At 44.3% G+C, this 26,734-nt stretch overlaps 1 protein-coding gene across 1 annotated transcript in view; it reads left to right on the forward strand.

The window, feature by feature from the left end:
• Positions 1 to 26,734, forward strand: part of LOC144501720 (dynein axonemal heavy chain 17-like) — an 832,067-nt gene that overhangs the window by 250,341 nt on the left and 554,992 nt on the right. Inside the window, exons 21-23 of the mRNA XM_078225682.1 lie at positions 9,131 to 9,300; positions 15,860 to 16,082; positions 25,022 to 25,138. Coding sequence (XP_078081808.1) covers positions 9,131 to 9,300; positions 15,860 to 16,082; positions 25,022 to 25,138 — 510 coding nt within the window. The remainder of the gene's footprint in view (positions 1 to 9,130; positions 9,301 to 15,859; positions 16,083 to 25,021; positions 25,139 to 26,734) is intronic.

The following is a 26,734-nucleotide window of genomic DNA, read 5'->3' on the forward strand; positions in this document are numbered from 1 at the left end:
GTGGCTTTCATGTTCAACAACGCGCAGAGGGGCAAGATTAAGAATAATAAGATACTGCGGTGGAGGATTGAGCTCTCCACCTACAATTATCGGCCCAGAAAGCTCAATGAGCCTCCAGACGCTCTGTCTCGCGGAACATGTGCCAGCGCACAGGTGAACCAACTACAGACTCTCCACAATGACCTCTGTCACCCGGGGGTCACCAGGCTCTACCATTTTATTAAGGCCCGTAACCTGCCCTATTCTATTGAGGACGTCCGGTCCTCGGGGGAAGAGGCCCGTTGTACTGTAACGTGACACTGCCCGGTCTGCGCAGAGTATAAGCCGCACTTCTATCGGCCGGACAGGGCACACCTCATAAAAGCCACCCGCCCCTTTGAACGCCTCAGCGTCGATTTCAAAGGGCCCCTTCCTTCTTCTGACCGCAACATCTATTTCCTCAACGTTATAAATGAGTACTCCCAATTCCCCTTTGCCATTCCCTGCTCGGACATGATCTCAACCACGGTCGTCAATGCCCTGCACGGCCTCTTCACCCTGTTCGGTTACCCTAACTACATCCACAGCGACCGGGGATCCTCATTCATGAGTGATGAGCTGCATCAGTACCTGCTCTCTAAGGGCATAGCCTCGAGTAGGACTACCAGCTATAACCCCAGGGGTAACGGGCAGGTAGAGAGGGAGAATGCGACAGTCTGGAAGGCCGTTTTACTAGCGCTACGGTCTAAAGGCCTTCCAGTCTCCTGCTGGCAAGAAGTCCTCCCCGATGCACTGCATTCAATTAGGTCCCTCCTGTGTACGGCCACCAATGCCACCCCCCATGAGCGGATGTTTGCTTTCCCTAGGAAGTCCTCCTCGGGAATCGCACTACCGTCGTGGCTGGCGTACCCAAGCCCCGTTCTGCTCCGGAGGCATGTACGACCCCATAAGTCAGACCCCCTGGTTGAAAAGGTCCAGCTCCTCCACGCCTACCCCCAATATGCCTATGTGGCATACCACGATGGGCGGGAGGACACGGTCTCTATCCGGGACCTGGCGCCCGCGGGTGCCCCGGAGCCCACTATGACCCCCCACCCCACATCCCTAGACCCCTCTGTTCAGGTAGCACCAGGTCCACTTACATCTTTGCCCCTTGTACGCAGCTCGCCTGAGCCCCTGGAGTCACCACGCAGGACCCGACCAGAAGGGACGACGGCGGACTCGAGCGATTCCACCCTGCCATCGGAAACAACACCTCAACTGGTACTGCGGCGGTCACAGCGACTGATCAAGCCGCCTGACAGGCTGAACCTGTGAAGGGACGACGCCTTACCTCAGTTTCATGACTCTTGTGTATATATAGATCTTCATACCTCTGTACATATTGTTCCACCCACCCAGCCGGACTCTTTTTTAAAGGAGGGGTGAATGTGGTGAACCACTGTAACTACATGTGTATGCCTGGACACACCCATGCTGCACCTGGCCTGAGACTCCTCCCTTTCCACCAGAGCGAGGTATAAAGGTGACGGTTCCTCTTCCTCGCCTCAGTCTGGGCCAGGTCAGCTACAAGGGTGTGCTCCTGTTCTTTGTGAATAAAAGCCTGTTAATTCACTCACTCGCTGGAGTCCTCGTATCGTGATTGATAGTGCATCAACCAACTAAGCCTGGACAGCAAGGAAGCCAGCAACTATGCAGTCATCCCCACAACCTGGATACAGTGCCACAAGTCCATGATCTTATTCAGTCTGTCAAGGTGAATACTCCATAATTATTTTTCCTTTGGGACTTTCATGTTGTAATGTGAAAAGGCGTATTTGGTGGAGAGGGAGTTACAACACAGATGCTAGCAAAGGGGTCAGGCAGTAGCTTATGCAGCCAGACGCATCGCAGGCATCTCGGTCAGAGGCAACCATCTCATTTCTAACATTCATCAGATCCTTTGAGAGCAGCTGCATGCAGGAGGCACTCATGTACCCCCATCATGGCTGCCAGAATGTCACCAACGTACGTATTGTGCCTGTCCATCTGAGGAAAGTAAGAATGTTCTTTTACGTAATTGCAGGAGAAGACAATCCATAACACAAAGCAATGAACCAAGATTGGTGGAGAGGTACTATTTCTGTCTATTTTCACTCTCATTGTAGGAAGAGACCTTAGAACTTGCATAGGCCCTTGCATTTCTTAGGTCAGTAGGGAGGTCTTAATTTGCTTTGCAAAGAAAGAGGAGTGGCTGACTTTTGCATTTGGGAATTTCTCTCAGCAGCTTCTCAACCCCCTACCAGTTTTACCAGTACCGCAAGTTGCTGTGATGATACTGGAGATGTAGGCCTGTCATAATACTGAAGAGCTCCAGGCCTCAGCCAGATGGCTGCCTGCTTCAACCTTAGTTGCAAGAGTAGGGGGAGCACCATAAACCAAGTATAAAAATTTAAGAGCATCTAGCTGAACACGTGGTTCACAGGTGAATGGAGTTTCTATTATGCAACTAAATAAAATATTAATTTATTGGTACTACATCTCATTGGGATCCTTTCTGTTCTTTGGGACTTCAGTTACACCCTGGATCCCTCCACAGGCTGATTATGAGGCTCCATGTCACGTGCAGTCAGCATATTACCCTTGCAACTCTGTGATGTGCATCTAGGTGCTTGGGATTACAATGATAAATTAAGAAGCCAGCAATGGGATTGCAGATATTCCATGTCGAAGCATTTCCCTGGCCGCCCTTGCATACATCTCATTGTGTCTCATCTGTGGTTCATCTTGCATTGCCTGGTCAGTAGCCCCTTCCATCCTCATGAATGAAGACCTCATTGCCAATGCCTCAATCTCCTGCAGCATCATGTTGTCCAGTGTATAACAGGACACCACAACATGCAAGAATCTCACTGGAGTATATGTGAAGGAATCCACTGATTAGTCAAGATGATTGGACCATATTTTAAGGGGCCCAGTGGCCTGCATAATGGTTCCTTGGGTTACTCCATGGCAAGGGATGTACTACTTCTCTGCATTGATTCATGATTTCCCTACAGTTGTGAGTAGCCATGTCCACAGTGGATGGCCTTCATCTCCTGAAGGGCCACAGGAGTCTGAAAAAGCTGTGGCATCTGGGACTGCCAAAGTATGTAGGTATTGGGACTGCCAATGTCATGAACTGTGCATAACTGAAGGTTCTGCCTGCTGTGGTCACAGACCAGCTGTGCATTGAGTAAATGGAAGCCTTACTGTTGATGAAGGCTGCCGGCTGGTATGTGGGAGCCTTCATGGTCAAATGCATGCAGCCAATCACACATTGCACCTGGTGGAATCCAGTGACGGCCTCAAATCCAATAGCTCTCTCAGTTTAACTAGATAGGTGTGGTCGTGCATGTAGTCACCAGCGTTCTTGAAAACGACATTAGTCACCAACTTGATACGTCGATGTGCTGTAAATTTTGAGATCACTCACATATCTCCATCAGATCCCTGGAAAAGCTTGAAGTGTAAAACTTCAGTGACGTTCAGTGCCACTGGCCATCAACTCCCATGCAGCTAAGCTCATCCTGCAGCATGGCACACAGATCAGTGATGGCTTTCTTGAAGAGGTGCAGCCTTCGGAGACACTGACACTCAGGTTTTTGCAGATGGTTGAACTTCGGATGGTGGACCCTTTCTGGAGGGTAGCATCTCCTCTGCACAGGAGGCTGTTTGCTGTGTCCCTCTCTTGCATTCCCACCCCAAGACAAGCCCTCCTTGACCCTGAGGTCGCTGGTTTTCCAATTCATATGCCTGGGCCTCCGTTGCTCCCTCTCTGCTGCTCCTCCAGAACTGGAGGCCCAAAGCTCATCGAAGGTGACCCCTCTGAGCGCAAGATCTTTTACGCAAATAGCACCCTCACCCGTTTATTCAACTCAAGAGCTCCTGCTCTGATGGCATTCTAATAACTCCCCCCTGCAGTGTTGGAACCTGATCGCTTCCCCCCCCCCCAAACCTCCCCCCCCAGCCCCCCCCCCCCTTAGAATGAGTCAACACTGAACTTGTGCTTGCTTGTCACTTTATTTGAAGGCCAAGACTCTTGAAATTCCATGGTTCCAGTACATCTTTAGTAAAATTCAAACATTGCCACCAAACCCCCACATTAAATTGCTTTCAGTTGGTTAATTAATTGCCTTAATTACCTTTCTGCCCTCTACATAAACAAAATTGGCTGCCATCAGGACAATGCAGAAACATGTGGAGATAGGTTCAATACATTCTATCTCATTTTATGCTCGCTCCTCCCCATCGCCTCAATGATCATTCACGAAAGGCCTGTTAAGTTCCCGCCACACTGTTTGCCCTTCAAAAGTCTACCATCCGAAGTTCAACTAGTTGAAAAATTTTAAATACCTTTTATCAGTAGCATACAAGGTACTAAAATTAATCTTGAAAATTACTATTTACTTACCTGAAAGAGACATTCTGGAATATATTAGTATGCACATTCGAACATACAAACATATGAATTAGGAGTAGGCCATTTGGTCCCTCAAGACTGCTTGACTATTCAAAAAGATCATGATTGATCTGATGTAATCTCCATCCAGTTTCTTGCGGTCTTGAACAGAGCAGAAGCCATACCAAACTGGGATACAGCCAGAAAGAATACCTTCTCTGGTGCATCTGTAAAAGTTGGTGAGAGTCGTAGAGGACATTGCGTTTGATTGAGTTTTTTGAAAGGGTAACCAAGAAGGTAGATGAGGGCATTGCAGTTGATGTTGTCTACATGGACTTTAGCAAGGTCTTTGACAAGATACCACATGGTAGGTTATTGCATAAGGTTAAATCTCACGGGATCCAGGGTGAGGTAGCCAAATGGATACAAAATTGGCTTGATGACAGAAGACAGAGGTGGTTGTAGAGGGTTGTTTTTCAAACTGGAGACCTGTGACCAACAGTGTGCCTCAGGGATCAGTGCTGGGTCCACTGTTATTTGTCATTTATATTAATGATTTGGATGAGAATTTAGGAGGCATAATAAGTAAGTTTGTAGGTGACACCAAGATTGGTGGCATGGTAGATAGTGAAGATGGTTATCTAGGATTGCAACGGTTATCTTGATCAATTGGGCCAGTGGACTGACAAATAGCAGATGGAGTTTAATTTAAATAAATGTGAGGTGATGCATTTTGGTAGATCAAACCAGGGCAGGACTTACTCAGTTAATGGTAGTGTGTTGGGGAGAGTTCTATAACAAAGAGATCTAGGGGTACAGGTTCCTAGCTCCTTGAAAGTGGAGTCACAGGAGGACAGAGTGGTGAAGAAGGCACTCGGCATGTTTGGTTTCATTGGTCAGAACATTGAATACAGAAGTTGGGACGTCTTGTTGAAGTTGTACAAGACATTGGTAAGGCCACACTTGGAATACTGTGCACAGTTTAGGTCACCCTATTACAGAAAGGATATTATTAAACTAGAAAGAATGCAGAAAAGATTTACTAGGATGCTACCCGGAATTGATGGTTTGAGTTTAAGGAGGAGCTGGATAGACTGGGACTTTTTTCTCTGGAGCGTAGGAGGCTTAGGGATGATCTTATAGAGGTCTATAAAATAATGAGGGGCATAGATCAGCTAGATAGTCAACATCTTTTCCCAAAAGTAGGGGAGTCTAATACTAGAGGGCATAGGTTTAAGGTGAGAGGGGAGAGATACAAAAGGGTCCAGTGGGCAATTTTTTATCACAGAGGGTGGTGAGTGTCTGGATAAACTGCCAGAGGAAGCAGTAGAGACGGGTACAATTTTGTCTTTTAAAAAGCATTTAGACAGTTACATGGGTAAGATCGGCATAGGGATATGGGCCAAACGCAGGCAATTGGGATTAGCTTAGTGGTTTAAAAAAGGACCATATGGACAAGTTGGGCCGAAGGGCCTGTTTCCATGCTGTAAACCTCTATGACTCTATGACCATGAAAAGTATTTGAGGCTGATGTTCAGACATACTTCATGGTTTGAAGACCAATTTCTATTTCAATCACCACTATCAAGTATCATCGAAGGAAAAGTGAGGTTTATTTTAAAAGAGATAAGAGATAACTAGATAAGCGGATAACTCTTACCCATTGGCTCTAATTTTTGGACTGCTCACACTGCTATTGGAAACTTGGTGGAAATTGAAGAACATCATTTTACAAATTAGTTTGATTTTTATCCAAAGTGAAATAGCAAAGTGCACACCATTGTGCCACTCAACCATATTGTACAATAGAAGCTGGGGAATTCTGTCAAGTTGTTCCATTTCCACTCTTGTTACATTGCCATAATCCTAAAAGTGTGTAAGAGGAGTTCCTGCAACACGACTTGTGGACCAAGAACAACTGCAAGAAATTTCTTGGCTTGAGATTATAAGGAAGAAATTTGCCCACATAGCATCACTTCTAGTGACAATATCACTGTAGATCATAGGGCAGGATTCTTTAATTTTTTTCAAAGTGTTGTCTTGAGTGGGAAAAGTGGAAGGCAGCCAGCCAGTTGCTTTGCTGGCTTTTCCTGCTAAATTTTCAAACGTTTTTTAAAAAATATAAAGAGTGGGATCTGGGGAGCTTGTATTCTACAAGGTACCTGGCGAGATCTATTGATGATCTCCATAGCCATCATAACATTCCTCCCCCCTTAAGCCCATTTCTTCTCCAACACCCCTGCCACAGAAGGGCCTTTTCTGTCACTTAGCAATTGGCCTGGGGTCGATTGAAGGTGGGGGTGTGAAGTGGATTGGAGACCTTTGCTTCCAAAGGAGTGTCATAAAGCCAATGACACTGATTCTTCCTGAGGTCTTGCTTCAGTTAGGGCACCAGTCTCTTCTGCTTCCATCTTGGAATCCATTTCCTCATCATCTGGAGAGGCAGGCGTAGGGTCAACTTCTAGTCGTCGCTTGGTGCTGGCAGTGATCATCCCCATGGCTGGTAATGAGGCTTGAACTGGTTTGGGCTCCCTACCTCTGAGATGGTCCAGCTGCTTCCTGACAGTGCACTTGGACCTTATAAGACATGGGCCCTGTTCTTTTGGTTAGAATCCACAGGACCCAAATTAGGCTGCCTCTGATGTTCCTCACGTGGATTGGATTGTCGGTTTTGAAAGTTCTTTCTGTCCTTGCAGTATTATAGTTCTTCTTCTGGTTCTCGTGTTAGGACTCTACCCTCCACACCAGGTTTGGGAACAGTCGGCTTAATCTTGTCTGAAGCCTCCCATTAACAATTCTACTGGGGCAATTCCTGTGGTTGAGTGAGGGGTAGTGCTATGGTTGAATAAAAATTGTGGCAGTTTGGTCTCTATGGAAGCTGTGGGTTGCTTCTTCATGCTGAGCTTATAAGTATGCACCGCCCGTTTAGCCAACCCATTCGATGATGGGCGACAGGGTGCTTAAAGTGTTTGATTCTATTGGAAAGCAGGAAGATCATTGTCAGGACTTCAGGTATCCCATGTGTGTGGAAACTTTGTCGTAATTTCTCAATGGTAGAATGGGAAGTGGTGGAGCCCATGCAATGTATCTCCATCCATTTGGCGTGTGCATCGACCATAATTAAAAACATGGAACCTAAAAAACGTCCGGTGAAGTCCACATGCACTTGCACCCAGGGCCTACCAGGCCATTCCCATGGATGTAGGAAGGCTGAGAGGGGGGGGAGTTTTTGATTCTTTTGGCTCGACTCAAACTATCTGACCAAGTATAATGTCTGCATCAAGACTGGGCCACCAGATGTAGTTCCTGGCTAGCATTTTCATCTTTGAAACCCCAGGTTGGCCATGATGTAATTCCATAAGTATTGAACATCATTCTGGGTGAGGGACAACTATGCAGGAACCTGAGAATTATGCCATCCTTGTCACTGAGCTTGTTTTTCTTTGTCAAGTAACATTTCATTTCATCTGAGGGCTGTCCTCTGAAGTGCCCATAGAATGTCTTCATTTAGATAGGACTGGGTCCTTTTGCATCCAGCCCTGACTTGCCTTGCAAATACTGGCAAGTTTTCCAAACAATTGAGGGTCATCACCAGCTCTACCATAGCTGGTAACAAAGCCGGGCGTTTGAGCAATGCCAGATGACTCAGTGCATTGGCATTAGCTATTTGGTTCCTGGGGCAGTGCTCTATGAGGTATTCATAAGCCATCAATAACCATGTCCACTGCTGTATCGCCTAATAGGGGATCTTGTATTCTACGAAGCCACAGGGAGATCTATTCAGAGTCCAAAGATGTGCAGGTTAGGTGGATTGGCCATGCTAAATTGTCCCTTTGTGTTCCAAGATGTGTAGGTTAGATGGATTAGCTAGGGTGAATGTATGGGGTTACGGGGATAGGGCGGGGAGAGAGATCTTGGGTAAAATACTCTGTCAAAGTTGGTGTAGACTTGATGGGCTAAATGGACTCCTCCTGCACTGTAGGGATTTTATGATTCTTCTATTCTATTGACGATCCCCCGGCCATCATAACAAAGCCCTAAGAAAAAAATGAACCCCCACGAACATGTGACCCCCTCCCATGGATATGGGAACCTTCCGCCCCCGGGAAACCTCCAAACCCGGATCTCCTAAACAGAAGCCCCCCAGCACTGACAGAGGGATATGACAGAGAACTGCCTGGGCATGACCTCCCTCCCCTGGGTGCTGTACTCACCTATGCAGCCCTGGCAGGGACCGTTTGACAGTTCCCCGTTAGTCCAGACCTGTTGTAAAGGTCAGTGGGGGTGAAATTCCTAACATGGTGGGACAATACATTGTGGAAGTCCGCTAATGATATTTAAATGTATGATAATGGGGTTCCTGAGGCGATAGTCCCATTACGAAATTGGTGGAGTCGAGGACAAGCGAGTGGGGAAATCCTATTGGCGTGACGTGAAAGCTGTTTTGGAACTCCCCTCAATTCTCTGCCCCACTGGCTTTCCAATCTGCCAAAACCAGGGGCAGAAAATTCTGGCCATAATGTGGGCTATCTGAAAGGCTGCCTGTCCCTTGTAAAATGACAGAAGTCTGTATAGCACTGCCTGGAACTGCACTACACAAAATAACTTCTCCACTGATGTGTTTTAAAATGAAGTAATTTGCAGTTTTAAATGAAATAATTAATGTACTTCATCTCCATTTGTACATGGAGAAAAGTGATTATAAATAGATGTATAATTTGTTTTCTTTAGATTGACTCCTACGAAAAATTATATGAAGATGTATTAAAGTTTGAAACCGTAAAGATATTAGATTCTTGGTTTAAAATTGATTGCAGACCTTTCAGGCAGGCACTTCTGAACCTCATCAAACGTTGGAGCCTTTTATTCAAACAGTACCTTATTGACCATGTGACCGACAGGTAATAACAAGTACCATCGGTAAATGAGATGTAATGTGGGAAATGTAACATGTGCAGCATAGGTATAAATTAATGTTTTATTTCTGCATCTAGTATGGGAATCCCTTTAGAAATATGGATCTTGTATTCATTATAATTCTATAAAGTGAAGAGAATGCTATAACAGTACTATAATAACTTTGGAAGAACCATTTATCTCCATGGCAATGACTGTCATCTCAAAAATCGCATGCTATCTCAGTTTCAAGGAGTCTGTAACAATCTGACTATCTCCATGATTTCATATAAATTGGGTAGAGGATTTTCTCTTCTCTCTAACAAGTCAAAATGACTGAACATTGGAAACAAAAAGTAGTTCTGATTGTGCAGAACGACAATGAAATTTGTGTGAAGGACTGGTTTTCTCTTTCTTCAAAGTACAAAGCCTCAATTTTTCATATATAAGTAATATTCATGTAAACATTTTGACTTACAGCCAAGACAGGCATGAAACACTGGAGCAACTTCACAAATTTCTTGTTCATGTTGGCTTGAGGCCCAAACCAAATTTGAGTTCAGCTTTCATTTATGTAAACAGGTACCTGCCTGCATCCTGCTAGTTGAGTTAGGTCAGATTGGGAAGCAACTCAATCTGTGTTACTTACTGCACCTCCTAACTTGGTGTCATCTGAAAATGTGGATATAAAACTCTTTCTCATAAAATATCATTAATATTTATGGTGAATGTAAGATGATGCATGTTCTTACTTATACTTTTCAAAATAATAGGTTCCATATAATTTCAGCTAGATATTCAGAGATTTTAATTATTTGATAATTATACTGACAAGAATCAAACATACACTTAAAATATATATTTAAAACATACACTTAAAATAAGTATTTGGAGCAACTAAATTTGAAATCCTGTGCAGGGGCCCAGAGTTTTTCTAACTTATCCAATTCCTTATAGAATCATAGAATGGTTTTCTCATTACCATTTTGTTACTTGCATTGAATCCAATAAGTTACTCCTCTTCCTTTATTTTTAGATTGAATTTGATCACTGTTATTTTACCCTCCTCTGTGTAAATGGATACAAAGTACTTATTCAATAAACTTCTCTATTTTTTTATTCATTTGAATGGTGTAGAACTTGATGGCAATATCATAATTTATTGCCCATGCTTAATTGTCCTTGAGAAGGTGATGAATGATGAACTGTCACATTCATGTAGGCATACTTACAATAATATTAGGGAGATAAATTCAGGACTTTGACCCAAGGCGGAATTTTCAATTCTGAAACAAGTGTGGTGCTGGGCAGTAAAGTTAGCTGGACAATACACATGTAAGAAGTTTAACAACACCAGGTTAAAGTCCAACAGGTTTATTTGGTAGCAAAAGCCACACAAGCTTTCGGAGCTGCAAGCCCCTTCTTCAGGTGAGTGGGAATTCTGTTCACAAACAGAGCATATAAAGACACAGACTCAATTTACATGAATAATGGTTGGAATGCGAATACTTACAACTAATCAAGTCTTTAAGAAACAAAACAATGTGAGTGGAAAGAGCATCAAGACAGGCTAAAAAGATGTGTATTGTCTCCAGACAAGACAGCCAGTGAAACTCTGTGGGGGTTACAGATAGTGTGACATGAACCCAATATCCCGGTTGAGGCCGTCCTCGTGTGTGCGGAACTTGGCTATCAGTTTCTGCTCAACGACTCTGCGCCGTCGTGTGTCGTGAAGGCCGCCTTGGAGAACGCTTACCCGAATATCAGAGGCCGAATGCCCGCGACCGCTGAAGTGCTCCCCAACAGGAAGAGAACAGTCTTGCCTGGTGATTGTCGAGCGGTGTTCATTCATCCGTTGTCGCAGCGTCTGCATAGTTTCCCCAATGTACCATGCCTCGGGACATCCTTTCTTGCAGCGTATCAGGTAGACAACGTTGGCCGAGTTGCAAGAGTATGTACCGTGTACCTGGTGGATGGTGTTCTCACGTGAGATGATGGCATCTGTGTCGATGATCCGGCACGTCTTGCAGAGGTTGCTGTGGCAGGGTTGTGTGGTGTCATGGTCACTGTTCTCCTGAAGGCTGGGTAGTTTGCTGCGGACAATGGTCTGTTTGAGGTTGTGCGGTTGTTTGAAGGCAAGAAGTGGGGGTGTGGGGATGGCCTTGGCGAGATGTTCGTCTTCATCAATGACATGTTGAAGGCTCCGGAGGAGATGCCGTAGCTTCTCCGCTCCGGGGAAGTACTGGACAACGAAGGGTACTCTGTCCACTGTGTCCCGTGTTTGTCTTCTGAGGAGGTCAGTGCGGTTTTTCGCTGTGGCGCGTTGGAACTGTTGATCAATGAGTCGAGCGCTGTATCCTGTTCTTATGAGGGCATCTTTCAGCGTCTGGAGGTGTCTGTTGCGATCCTCCTCATCCGAGCAGATCCTGTGTATACGGAGGGCTTGTCCGTAGGGGATGGCTTCTTTAACGTGTTTAGGGTGGAAGCTGGAGAAGTGGAGCATCGTGAGGTTATCCGTGGGCTTGCGGTACAGTGAGGTGCTGAGGTGACTGTCTTAATGGAGATGCGTGTGTCCAAGAATGCAACCGATTCCGGAGAGTAGTCTATGGTGAGTCTGATGGTGGGATGGAACTTGTTGATGTCATCATAGAGTTGTTTCAGTGATTGTTCACCATGAGTCCAAAGGAAGAAAATGTCATCGATGTATCTAGTGTATAGCATCGGTTGAAGGTCCCGTGCGGTGAAGAAGTCTTGTTCGAACCTGAAGAAGGGGCTTGCAGCTCCGAAAGCTTGTGTGGCTTTTGCTACCAAATAAACCTGTTGGACTTTAACCTGGTGTTGTTAAACTTCTTACTGTGTTTACCCCAGTCCAACGCCGGCATCTCCACATCAATACACATGTAACAGTCGCATCTGAGGCACACATTATGTGACCTTGTGAGATTTGCTTACGAAGGTCATTGATTATTCAGCTGAACAAAGAACAAAGAACAAAGAACAGTACAGCACAGGAAACAGGCCCTTCGGCCCTCCAAGCCTGTGCCGCTCCTTGGTCCAACTAGACCAATCGTTTGTATCCCTCCATTCCCAGGCTGCTCATGTGACTATCCAGGTAAGTCTTAAACGATGTCAGCGTGCCTGCCTCCACCACCCTACTTGGCAGCGCATTCCAGGCCCCCACCACCCTCTGTGTAAAAAACGTCCCTCTGATGTCTGAGTTATACTTCGCCCCTCTCAGCTTGAGCCCGTGACCCCTCGTGATCGCTGCTGTCACAATGAAGTCTATATTTAGTTATAAGTATTTATCATAACTCACGGTGAACTCTTTTGACACAAGTGTAGTTTGTGATGGCTTATATGTTTTGACTGTGTGGCATTTATAAAAGTGTCATTCGTTGTCGAAAACCAGAATCTTTCTTGTCTCCCTGCTGTCAGGAAAGCAGAGGTAGTTTTAAGGGATTTATATTTATATTGTTGAATATTAGAAATAAGGTATAAGATTAAATGGGTTTAATTTAGTATTGCTATGTAAGAAAGGCTAAAGCTGTAGTTACGTTCTTGGCTTTGATCTTTGGGTCCTCACTGTCCACGGGGATGGTGCCAGAGGACTGGAGAGTGGCGAATGTTGTTCCTCTGTTTAAGAAAGGGAATAGAAATGACCCTGGTAATTATAGACCGGTTAGTCTTACTTCGGTGGTTGGTAAATTGATGGAAAAGGTCCTTAGGGATGGGATTTACGACCATTTAGAAAGATGCGGATTAATCCGGGATAGTCAGCACGGATTCGTGAAGGGCAAGTCGTGCCTCACAAATTTGATTGAATTTTTTGAGGAGGTAACTAAGTGTGTTGATGAAGGTAGGGCAGTTGATGTCATATACATGGATTTTAGTAAGGCGTTTGATAAGGTCCCCCGTGGTCGGCTTATGATGAAAGTAAGGAGGTATGGGATAGAGGGAAAGTTGGCCGATTGGATAGGTAACTGGCTATCTGATCGAAGACAGAGGGTGGTGGTGGATGGAAAATTTTCGGACTGGAGGCAGGTTGCTAACGGAGTGCCACAGGGATCAGTGCTTGGTCCTCTGCTCTTTGTGATTTTTATTAATGACTTAGAGGAGGGGGCTGAAGGGTGGATCAGTAAATTTGCTGATGACACCAAGATTGGTGGAGTAGTGGATGAGGTGGAGGGCTGTTGTAGGCTGCAAAGAGACATAGATAGGATGCAAAGCTGGGCTGAAAAATGGCAAATAGAGTTTAACCCTGATAAATGTGAGGTGATTCATTTTGGCAGGACTAATTTAAATGTGGATTACAGGGCCAAAGTTAGGGTTCTGAAGACTGTGGAGGAACAGAGAGATCTTGGGGTCCATATCCACAGATCTCTAAAGGTTGCCACTCTAGTGGATAGAGCTGTGAAGAAGGCCTATCGTGTGTTAGCTTTTATTAACAGGGGGTTGGAGTTTAAGAGCCGTGGGGTTATGCTGCAACTGTACAGGACCTTGGTGAGACCACATTTGGAATATTGTGTGCAGTTCTGGTCACCTCACTATAAGAAGGATGTGGAAGCGCTGGAAAGAGTGCAGAGGAGATTTACCAGGATGCTGCCTGGTTTGGAGGGTAGGTCTTATGAGGAAAGGTTGAGGGAGCTAGGGCTGTTCTCTCTGGAGCGGAGGAGGCTGAGGGGAGACTTAATAGAGGTTTATAAAATGATGAAGGGGATAGATAGAGTGAACGTTCAAAGACTATTTCCTTGGGTGGATGGAGCTATTACAAGGGGGCATAACTATAGGGTTCATGGTGGGAGATATAGGAAGGATATCAGAGGTAGGTTCTTTACGCAGAGAGTGGTTGGGGTGTGGAATGGACTGCCTGCAGTGATAGTGGAGTCAGACACTTTAGGAACATTTAAGTGGTTATTGGATAGGCACATGGAGCACACCAGGATGATAGGGAGTGGGATAACTTGATCTTGGTTTCAGATAAAGTTCGGCACAACATCGTGGGCCGAAGGGCTTGTTCTGTGCTGTACTGTTCTATGTTCTATAGACAAGTGTTTGTATGTGTAGGGGTTTGGTCAGCTTAAACTATGCCTCTACTGTGCTTAGAGAGGTTAAGATGTTAAAAGTAATTAGAAACTTGATGACACGAAAAGTTGTTGCTTAGCAACCAGGGGTATCTTTAGGGTGGGAAGGCTTTTGTGATTGCATTTTGTCTGAATATAGCAGTTGGTTATAGAAGGCTAGAGAGAGAACATTTGTCTCAGCTTTGCTGGAAGAAAAGCTATACTATGGAGTAATAATTAAGAAAACAAGTGCCAGAAGCATAGAGAATGGCTAGTTAAGGAAACTAGAGAAATGAAGAGAAGTTTCTAAGAAGTCTGAAGTTAAAGGGACAAAGAACTGCTTTTGGGAACAGGATATTGTTTATGGAAGTTAAAGTCAGATCTGGGAAGAGAAGAGCTGATGAGGTTGGTGACAGAGAAGCCACATATCTGAAGCAATTGTAATGTTCAGAATCCTCATTTGAATTATCCTCATCTCAGTCTTAAATTGCCACCCCTTTATTCTGAGACTATGCCCTCTGGTTCTAGACACTCCTATGAGGGGAAATACCTTTGCAGCATTTACCCTGTCAAGCCCCTTAAGAATCCTATATGTCTCAATTAGATCACCCCTCATTATTCTAAATTCCCAGCCTGTTTAACCTTTGCTCATAAGACATACTGGCGATCATCCAAGTGAATCTTCTCTGAACTGTCTCCAATGAAATAATATCTTTCCTTAAATAAGGGTTCCTTAAATAAGGGGAGCAAAACTGCTCATAGTATTCCAGATGTGGTCTTACCAAGTCCTTGTACAGTTGCAACAAGACTTCCTTACTCTTATGCTCCAACCCTCTTGAAATAAGGGCCAACATTCCATTAGCTTTCCTGAGTACCTGATGCACCTGTGTACTAGCTTTATGTAATCATGGCTTCCAGCAGTCCCCACAAGTGCTCGCAACCTCAAATGTCTCTGCCTGCACCTTGTGCAACTTATATTCAACAGAATTGTAATCCAGATATTAGCCCATAGTACCTTTCTTCAATGTCCATCTTTGATACAGTAAGTCGTCTCACAACACCAGGTTAAAGTCCAACAGGTTTATTTGGTAGCACGAGCTTTTGGGGCGTTGCCCCTTCATCAGGTGAGTCACCTGATGAAGGGGCAATGCTCTGAAAGCTCGTGCTACCCCAATCCAACGCCGGCAACTCCACATCATCTTTGATGCGCCATCCTGGGAGTGTGATGCTAATGCCCACGCTCAGTTAGAGCCACAGTATAGCCCCTTGAATCTTTCAGCAAATTCATCATCTGCTAATAGTTTCAAATACAGCAATTCACAAGCACAAATGAGTTACACTCTTGTTTAAAACATTTTGATTGCCATTGCACCAATTTATGGCCCAATCACTTTCCCTGGAAATATACTTTTGTTTGGAATTTGGTGGTTAACTTGTGTTATCTACAATGAGCACCATTCCAGTCACAAAACTAATTTGAAGCACTGTATATTTGTTTTTCTAGTTTGAGTACTTTGGATACTTTCATTAAGGAGACAAATGCTGAACTAACAAAAACTGTAAAAGAAGGGGATTTGAAGGCTCTTATACAAGTCATGGGATATCTGAAAAAAATAAAAGAGAGACAAGTGACCACAGATCATATGTTTGAACCTTTGAAGCAAACAATTGAGCTGCTGAAGACATATGATGTAGAGATGCCCGAAGAAGTTCACACACAATTACACGTAAGAAATATTTTTTTTTATATATGGACTAATCATTATAGGCTTTCTTTTATTGGTTCAAAATAAATTCCATGACATGTGCAATCGTTCTATTATCTACTAATAAGTTAAATGAAAATAAATCCTCCTGATAGTCTTTGATAGTGTCATAGAGTTATAGAGGATTACAGCATGGAAACAGGTCCTTCGGCCCAACTTGTCCATGCCACCCTTTTGTTTTAAAACGGCGAAGCTAGTCCCAATTGCCTGCGTTTGGCCCATATCCCTCAATAGCCATCTTACTCACTGTCTAAACGCTTTTTGAAAGACAAAATTGTACCCGCCTCTACTACTGCATCTGGCAGCTTGTTCAACGACAAGGAGACGATCTTACTTTCTTGCCCCGCCAGCTGATGGACGGTGCAAACCAATAAGATAGCGAGCGGGCTGAGAAGTCAGGTTCATGCCCGATTTCTCGCTTCGCGCAATCTTACCGGTATTGGATCAATGGGGACCAGACGTGATGGCCTTTCTGGTAGAACTGGAGCCATTGAGGCTCCACCTGGAGGTCAGGGGCAGGGGGGATGCCAACCTTGTTTGCATGATGGATTGGGCTACATTCACGACCTTTTGTAGTTTCTTGCGGTCTTGGCCAGAGCAGGAGCCATACCAAGCTGTGATACGACCAGAAGGAATGCTTTCTATGGTGCATCTGTAAAAATTAGTGAGAGCCACAGCTGACATGCCAAATTTCCTTAGTCTTCTGAGAAAGTAGAGGCTTTGGTGGGCTTTCTTATCTATAATGTTGGCATGGGGGGACCAGGATTGGTTGTTGGTGATCTGGACACCTAAAAACTTGAAGTTCTTGATCCTTTCTGCTTCATCCCTGTTGATGTAGACAGGGGTATGTTCTCCTCTACGCTTCCTGAAGTCGATGACAATTTCCTTCGTTTTGTTGACACTGAAGGAGAGATTATTGTCGCCATACCAGTTCATCAGATTCTCTATCTCATTCCTGTACTCTGTCTCATTATTGTTTGCGATCCGACTCACTATGTTGGTGTCGTCAGCAAACTTGAAAATTGAATTGGAGGGGAATTTGGCCACACAGTCATAGGTGTATAAGGAGTATAGTAGGGGGCTGAGAACACAGCCTTGTGGGGCACCAGTGTTTAGGATGATCGTGGAGAAGGTTTTGTTTCCTATCCTTACTGATTGTGGTCTGTGGATTGGGAAGTTCAGGATCCAGTCACAGAGGGAGGAGCCGAGGCCCAGGCCACTGAGTTTGGAGATGAGTTTTGTGGGAATAAAAGCAGAGCTGTAGTCTGTAAGTTTTTCGGGCAACTCAGGCCTTTTTTTTATGAGCTGGGAAAAGGACTTGAACCCTAAAGAACTGTGAAAGTGGCTACACTTGACTGCAGGACTTGACCTGGTCAGTGAGCCCAGCCAGCCTGTGTGTGTGTGTGTGTGAAGGGGCCCAGTCCAAAAATTGCAAGCAGCCAGAAACCAGACAGACTGCTGATTAGGTTATCAGCAGCACAAAAAGAACCTCACGACATCACCAGACTAGGCCGGCAGCAAGACAATGCACCTGGTCTGGACACAATACAGGTGATAATGGCCTTGTCCCAGAGCGAGGAGAAGCCCATTTCCCTAATGGGAAAACAATTAAACGATCTCCGATGGAACAATACAGGACAGCAAGGGACCTATCACCTGGGATGGGACCATCTGGTCTCTATGGACTGTAAGATCGCAGCTGCAAATAACTAGCAAGCCTTTGTCTGTGGAAACTGCCGGTTGGAAGGGGGGCGGAGTTGGCTGGAAAAAGAATTCAAGTTTACAATATAAAAGGATGGTCACGTCGGCCATCGCTCTTTTTTCTCTTCGGACCAGCATGACAGCACTCTCCACTCGGTCGTCTCCAGTACGCAGCCTGAAGCCACTGAGCAATTTAAACTAGGATTGTGAGTATCCCCTGGTAATTCGCGAAGTTCCCGAGATCATCATAGTGGATGAGGCTTTGGGGAAAGTGGGGGGGGCTTTTGCATGCACCTTTCATAGTTTAAGACACTGGTAAACTTGTATAAAGTAAGAATTCCGAGGTGTCCGTTTTAGTATTCCTTCCATAGCTTATAGTCTTATAGAGCATAAGGCATGGTGTGTTGTTTTCCTGGTGTTTGGTGACCTTTGACCTTGATGTTTTAATATATATATATGTATATCTTTGACTTCCGTTGGAGTCCGTTTTGATCTTTTCAATTTCTCACCAATGATCTCTGACGAAGTCACAATATAAATATTCCTTACCATAATTCCGGAGTCTAGAACTGAGGGTCCCTGGGCGCTTCGAAACCGCCCACTCAGGAAAGGCTGCCAGGTAGTGGATAGGCAGCATTTTCCTTTTCTCTCTCTTGGGAACACTACTCTAGTGAAGTAGACGCAAGGTGGCCATTGTTTCATCGGCAAGAGAGAGAATCACGCGGGCATTGGTGGGGTTTGGGTGACGGAGAACCCAACCTAAAATAAGCCCAGTGGAGTTAAAAAGAGGGATCCCGCTACAGTCAATAAATAGGTGTCTGACATAGGTGTCTTTGTTATCTCGGTATTCCAGGGTTCAGTGCAAGGCCAGGGAGATGGCGTCTGCTGTGGACCTGTTGTGGCGGTAGGCAAACTGTAGTGGATCCAGGGAGTTGGGGAGACTGGAATTGATTTGTGCCATGACTAGACTTTCGAAGCACTTCATAATGATGGATGTCGGAGCCACCGGACGATAGCCATTAAGGCATGCTGCTTGGCTTTTCTTAAGTACTGGGATGATGGTCGTCTTCTTGAAGCAGATAGGAACCTCAGATTGTTGTAAAGAGAGGTTATGAATACTCCCGCCAGCTGATCTGCGCAGGATCTGAGTGCTCGTCTGGGTACCCCATCTGGGCCAGTCGCTTTCTGTGGGTTGACCTTTGAGAAGCTGCTCTAACATCTGCAATGGTGAGCTCAGGTACAGGTTCATCCGAGGCTTCCAGGGTGGAGGGCGTGCTCTCGCTGACCTCTTGCTCAAAACGGGTTTAAAATGCATCGAGCTCATCAGGGAGGGGTACTTGGAGCTGGTGATTTTACATGCCTTTATCTTGTAGCCTGTTATGTCTTGCAGACCTTGCCGTAGTCGCGGGTGTCTGTGTGGCTAGCCTGGGACTCTAGCTTGGTCCGGTATTGTCTTTTGGCATCTTTGATGGATCTCCTTAGATCATATCTGGCTTTCTTGTATAGGTCAGGATCGCCTAACTTGACCGCCTCAGACCTAGACTTCAGTAAGCAGTGGCTATCCCTGTTTATTCATGGTTTCCAATTGGGAAACATGCGGATTTGCTTCTTCGGCACACAGAATGTTTCTAGGATTGTACGAATCTGTCAGCGAATCCTTTGGTTGATGGATGATAAGGTGCAGATTTTATATGCTGAATACCATTTATTTTGAGATAATCCTCAAACTCTTGTGAAGTAAACTATGAACCATTATTGCAATCTGTCAGTCTTACTGAAGTCCATGTACTGCCCTACCCTCATCAATCATCTTTGTCACTTCCTCGAAAAACTCGATCAAGTTAGTGAGACACGACCTCCCCTTCACAAAACCATGTTGCCTCTCACTAATACATCCACTTATTTCCAAATGGGAATAAATCCTGTCTCGAAGAATCCTCTCCAATAATTTCCTTACCACTGATGTAAGGCTCACCAGCCTGTAATTACCTGGATTATTCTTGCTATGCTTCTTAAACAAAGGCACAACATTGGCTATTCTCCAATCCTCCGGGACCTCCCCTGTAGCCAGTGAGGATACAAAGATTTCTCTCAAGGCCCCAGAAATTTCCTCCCTTGCCTCTCTCAGTATTCTGGGGTATATCCCATCAGGCCCTGGGGACTTGTCTACCTTAATGTTTCTCAAGAACCCCAATACCTCCTCCTTTTTATTCTCACCATGACTCAAACTATCTACACACCCTTTCCCAGACTCATCATCCACCAAGTCCTTCTCTTTGGTGGATACTGATGCAAAGTACTCATTTAATACCTCGCCCATTTTCTCTGGCTCCATGCATAAATTCCCTCCCTTGTCCTTGAGTAGGCCAATCCTCTCCCTGGCTACCCTCTTGCTCTTTATATATGTATAAAAAGCCTTGGGATTTTCCTTAATTCTGCTGGCCAATGCCTTTTCGTGACTCCTTTTAGCCCTCCTTACTCCTTGCTTAAGTTTCTTTCTACTTTCCTTGTATTCCACACTTGCTTCGTGTGTTCCCAGGCTCCTGGCTTTGACAAATGCTTCCTTTTTCTCTTTGACTAGGTTCACAATATCTCTTGTTATCCAAGGCTCTCAAAACTTGCCATACTTATCCTCCATCCTTACAGGAATGTGCCAGTCCTGTATCCCTATCAACTTACACTTGAAAGCCTCCCACAAGCCAGATGTTGATTTGCCCTCAAACATCTGCCCCCATCTACATTCTTCAGTTCCTGCCTAATATTGTTGTAATTAGCCTTCCCCCAATTTAGCACCTTAAATGGAGGACTACACTTATCTTTATCCATCAGTACCTTAAAGCTTACATTATATAATAAAAAGATTTAGCATTACTTTGACCACGTATATAATAAATTAAGAAATCGCTGGAGAGACAGAGACACTGCCTGCCTCCACCAAATAGTAACAGCAACTCACAACAGAATTTCGAACTCCAGAGAGAGGACAAGAGACACTGCTTTCTGTCTGAAGTCCAAACAGTATCTGAGAAAAATGAAACCAAAACCTTTTCTGCGGAAAAAGCCGTCCCCAAGCATCACCTGACCTATCAATCATGTTCCACCCAGCAATTCCAAAAGTATCAATAAACCCAGGACACTACATTAGGCCAGATTAAAAATAAGTATGATGCCAATTATATTGCTTCAGTAACAATTACAGCACACCGGTTATAGACAAAACAGTGCCAAAATAAAATGCTAGGAGTTGCTTCAAAAACCTGCAAAAGAAACATGATTTAAAAATACATTTCTTGTCCAGTATTGTCACAATATCAGTGACCATCGCTGTAATCAGCTTGCAGCTAATCAACCCATACCTTTATATGGCCCAAATATAGGAGTTAAGGGTCGCTGATCAGTCAATAATATGAAATGATAACAATATAAATAATGATGAAACCTTTGTATGGCAAAAATTAGACGCAATGCTTCTTTTTCTGGCTGAGCATAGTTAGATTCAGCACTGGTCAGAGTACGCAAAGCAAACGCTATTGGTCATTCTTCTCCTGGAGGCATAATATGTGAAACTACTTCACCTACTTCATAAGGTGAAATGTTGCATGCAAGCTGTAATAGTAGATTAAAATGAACCAATGTTTCAGACTTACGCAACATATCTTTGACATCCTTATATGCTGTCTCAAATTCTATTGTCCACTTCCATGACTGTTTCACACATGGTAAGTTATCCAATGGCTTCAATATTTAGCTAGGTTAGGAACAAATTTGCCATAATCATTTACTAAACTGAGTAAAAACCTCAGTTACTTCACATTCGTCGGATGTGTTGCTTCTTAAATAGCGTCCATCTTTTTGGTGCTTTATGTAGGTCTTTACTATCAATAACATAATCCAAATACTGAAGTGACATTTGGAAAATATCACACTTTTCTTTCTTGAAATGCAGACCACATGCTTGTAGACATTCCAATGTTGCTTCTAAATTATTCATGTGCAGTTTCACTGGACCCTGTAATTAGAATATCATCCAGATAACGTTGTACACCAGAGAGACCACTTAAAATCTGATCCAATAATCTTTGGAATATGCTGGTACAAATGGTATTCCAAAAGGCAATTGTTTATAATGGAAAAGACCTTTATGTGTAACAGTGGTAAACAATGGTTCAGATTCAGCGGTTATATTTATCTTCAAATATGCATGTGAAAGATCTGTCTCGCTGAATTTCTGCCCATGCGATAACCCAGCAAACAAATGTTAATTAAAATAAGTGAACAACATTGGATTTTTGGTTGTTTTTAAAATCACCACAAATACAAACAGAACCATCTGGTTTCATGATAGGTACAATGGGACTAGCGCAGTCTCTCATTATAACTGGCTCTAAAAAATCAGTGTTAACAAGTCATCTTAATTCTTCTTCAACCCTGGGATGAATTATCTGTGACACCACAATAGCTTTGAGACTTTTTATTTGACTATTAGACTTTATCTTGAGTTTCGCTTGAACTCACTTCATTGTGCCAAGTGTTTCTTTGAATACACTCTTGTATTTATACAGAAGGTGGTGTAGGTCTGTTTTGATATTGACCAACCTGTTGACAGCACTACAGTTAAGTTTATCTTTTCCAAACATGATCTCAGATATAGAGATGGAAAATTATCACAGACAACGTGATGTGGGAACTCCACTGTTTGTCCACTCAAGTTTAGTTGACCATAATGTAACCTTCTGTGTATTTCCTTTAACTCACATCAGCTAATTAAAGGAAGATGCTTCAGCTTTTGCTGGCATGTAATCTCAGGAATTGAAGATACAGCAGCACTAGTATCAACCTCCATCCTAATATGTTCTCCACTTAACTTCGGAATCATCCAGAATCATAGAAACACTGTAGTGCAGAAGGAGGCCATTTGGCTCATCGAGTCTGCACCGACCACAGGCCCTATCCCCATAACCCCACTTATTTATCCTGCTAACCCCCTGACGCTAAGGAGCAATTTAGCATGGCCAATCAACCTAACCCACATATCTTTGGAGTATGGGAGGAAACCAGAGCACCCCGAGGAAACCCATGCAGACATGGGGAAAATGTGCAAACTCCACACAGACAGTGACCCGAGGTTGGAATTGAATCCGGGTCCCAGGCGCTGTGAGGCAACAGTGCTAACTACTGTGTCACCGTGTCGCCCTAACCTGTGATCCACCATGTATGGATAAGATGTTCAGTTGAAGCTCTTCATTATATTTTTAAACACACTCTTTTTCACAGTCGTAACTCTTTTCTTCCATGTTGTAAATTCTTTTTGAAGAATGCAACTTGTCTTCTTCCTGAAAGTATGCAGATTCTTCTTCTGAATATTCATCGCAGGGAATACTCATCTAGCCCAAAAGGCTTTTGCAATCGGACCCATTTTGACACAGTTGTTACATTGAATATCCTTTCATCAACATTCACTCACTGAAAGCCGACTTTGGCACATCTGCCACATGCCTGTTGCAGTTTTGACTTCTTATCAGCAATACTGAACTTGTGAATTATCATTTTGACACCAAATTGTGACACCTATTTTGCAGTCAGTACCATTGATACTATGATTTCTACTGCTATCTTTAAAGTCAAAGCATGTCAGTAAGCAATCTTCTTTGGATCGCCTGATTTTGGAGGCCACAAACTAGACTATCTTCTAATGACTCACAATGTTGTGCCAGCCTTTATAAGATTGCCACAAACTGAGCAATGCTTTTGCCTTCCACTTGATTCCTTCAGTGGAACCTGAACCTTTCTGTGATGATCAATGGCTTTGGAGAACAATGCTCCTCAAGTATCTTTGTCAAGTCATCATAAGCTTTGGTTCCTGGCTTTTCCAGGTGAACCAAGCTCCTGAGCAAATTGAATGTTTTACTTCCTTTTGTACTGAGGAAAGCTGGTGCAAGCAACTCACTTTCAATTTTATTCGCTTGTACAAAGTACTAAGAACGCTCGGCATAGGAACTCCATCCAGCACCCATGGATCCTAATTGATCCACCGTTTCTTTGCAGGCACTGGAGACTAAAGACTGCTCAGTATTAAGTTTTTTTTTACTGTCTTCCCAGTACTCCCCTTTTTACCCTGAAGACTGTAGACTTGTATTTTTTTAACAAACACAGCTGTACTGCAAAGCATCCCTTCTTTACAAATTTGCCAGATACTTCCTGGAATCTCACCCTTTCTCTGATCGGAAAAGTCCCCTCTTTTAAAACCACACAAACAGAATTTTCTTACTTAGTCTTCCTGGCACTTCAGTCTTTAATCCTGTTGTCGCTTCTCCCCAGCCTTTTAATATTCGAAGTGTGAGGACCCATAATACTTTTTATTTACGATCTTTTCTCTATGTTCTTGATGAAACAAAATTCTGATTTGTTGCCAGTTTTCTTTTTGTAATGTCCTAACAATGCTAGGAGTTGTGGGTTTTAAACAGAAAGGAAAGGATACAATTTGCACACATAGATCCAAAAACAAGACTTTTTTGAAGGAGTTGCAGTCTGTGCAGGGTTTGCTAATTAAAGCAGCAGCCTGTACAACACCCTAATGATATCACCAGCAAATAATGTGACCAGCTCTCAAAAACAATCATGCAGCTACTTAAATATTTAAACAAGGTAGTTTGATTGGATATTATGTTTTTGTTGCCAAATACTACATAATGGTTGCAAGCATTTTAGTTCAGTTTCAGACGTTTACTGGGGAAGAATGGAACTGATAGCTAAGGAACAGACTTTGTGACAGAGAATGAGCGCAATTACTTCAAACTTCCCTATTTAGTTAGAGGAAATTTCTATTCATCAAGAATTAGATGTCAGACAAATAGTGTGACAATTTAGAAGTCCTGGAGTGACAGAGAGAGATGGTAGTACAACAAAGCTGTGCGTATTTAGAATACATGTTGGTGTGCTTGTCTAGAAGCTGGAGAAACTTGATAAATACATGAAGGAAAAGGGCAAAATTAAGTGACTAGGGTGAGAGTAAGTTAATTTGCAACATAAGTACTAGCATAGACCTGTTGGGCTGAGTTTTGTTTCTTTGCTGTAAATCTGATGCAATTCAATGTAATTTTGCTGATTTTCATCTCCTGAGTAATTTTCAAAGATAATGATGAAACAATTATGATATTTCATTTAATAGTTGAAGTATATTTCTGGGAATTTATGTTTAGGACCTTCCAGAACAATGGAACAATACAAAGAAAATTTCTGTTATTTGCAAGCATGCTGTGGCACCTTTGCAAGCTAATGAAGTCAATGTCATTAGAAGGAAGTGTTTAAGATTTGAGGTAAGAGATTCTTCAATAAACTGATAGTTATTGCCATAAAAATAAAATTCCTTTATGATTTGAACCTAATGTTTATCCAGTTATTTTAAATGTTTTGTGTCTGGTTAATTTGGAATGGAGTGAGCACTTTAAAACATTTTAAGGTTTTGTTTGGTAGTAGTAATTTTAGTGGAGGTGCTGTAAAATAAATTAGGACCTACCCTCTCAGGTTTGCCTTGCTGACAGATCAATTCAGGTCTATTGATCTGAAGGGCTCATTCACAAAGCATACCAGCAGTTTGATGAACACCTCTATGGGCCTGATTTTACCAAAGCTTCGCGCCAAAGTTGGGCGTCGGGCCTTTAACGCGATCTGCACCTGAATCCGAGCAGATTGCACCTTTACCGACACCGGACCCACGCCCGAATCGGGCGGCCCGATGATTTAAATGCATTTGCATGCATTTAAATCGACTTAATGAACCGCACACCCAACTCTACCGCCAAATCCCACTTTACCGTCTTCTGGCCCGATCCGCGTCCGCGCTGTAACCAACCTGCAAAGTAAAAGTCTGAAGTCGCCGCTGCAGCCTCCGAAGAGCGGGGTCAGAGATGCAACGGCTCTCTGACCCAGGTCATCCTCTGGTCGGGGCGGGGCGGGAGGGGGGTGGGAGGAGGAGGGGCGGTGTGACGTCTATCTCTCCCGCTCTCTTGCCCCTGCAGGGAAGAGTAATCTGTGGCTGGTAGTGTACCAGTGATGGTGTATCCCTTTACAGGCCCAGCTTGGTCCTTCTCCAGTGTCTCCTCTTGGACTTGTACTGATCTTGTAGCCAGTTTTCATGCGGATCCATTGTGGAATCGGCCGGTTCTGCTTCATCTTATTAGCGAGGAATCGCTTCATCCTGAAGGTTTTGTGGGATGGTATGGCTGCACGTCCACTCTGGCAGGAGGCATCGGCTGCAGACTGGCAGCCGACCCCCCCCCCCTGACCAGAGGATGAGATGTCACACCCCCTCTCCCCCCCCCCGCCCCAGGGGATGAGACGTCACACCTCCTCTTCCGCCCCCCCCCCTGCCCAGGGGATGATCGGTCACACCCCCTCCCCTCCCCCCCCCCCCCCCCCCCCCAGGGGATGATCGATCACACCCCCTCCCCTCCCACCCCCCCCCCCAGGGGATGATCGGTCACCGCCCCCCCCCCCCCCCCCCTGCCCCCTGACCAGAGGATGAACGTCAGAGAGCCGCGCTCTCCGCTTTCTGCTTCTTTTTTTCGCGCCCGGGTGCGCTCTGTCAGATTTTTTTCGAACTGCGCATGCGCAGTTCACAGCTCCGATCGGTCCACCAGTGCTAAGCCCCCGCCACGGCGCGGATTGGGCCAGAGCTGGCAAAACGCATATGGGCGCGCTGGAAAGAGGATTCCAGGCGCGGATCTATTAGACGCCCAGATTTGGCACTTAGGCTCAAAATGGTAAATTCCCCCCTATGTCTTGGCAGCCTGTGAGCAACAATAGAAAAAAGTGTTCTATTCTAGAAAATCAGTTGGTGAAGGGTAGAACTGGAAGCATATCTTTACATACTTTTAGAAACATTTTTTTATTATATCTCTAATTACACCTTA

This window comes from Mustelus asterias, chromosome 12 (genome assembly GCF_964213995.1).
Source record: "Mustelus asterias chromosome 12, sMusAst1.hap1.1, whole genome shotgun sequence".
NCBI lineage: Eukaryota > Metazoa > Chordata > Chondrichthyes > Carcharhiniformes > Triakidae > Mustelus > Mustelus asterias.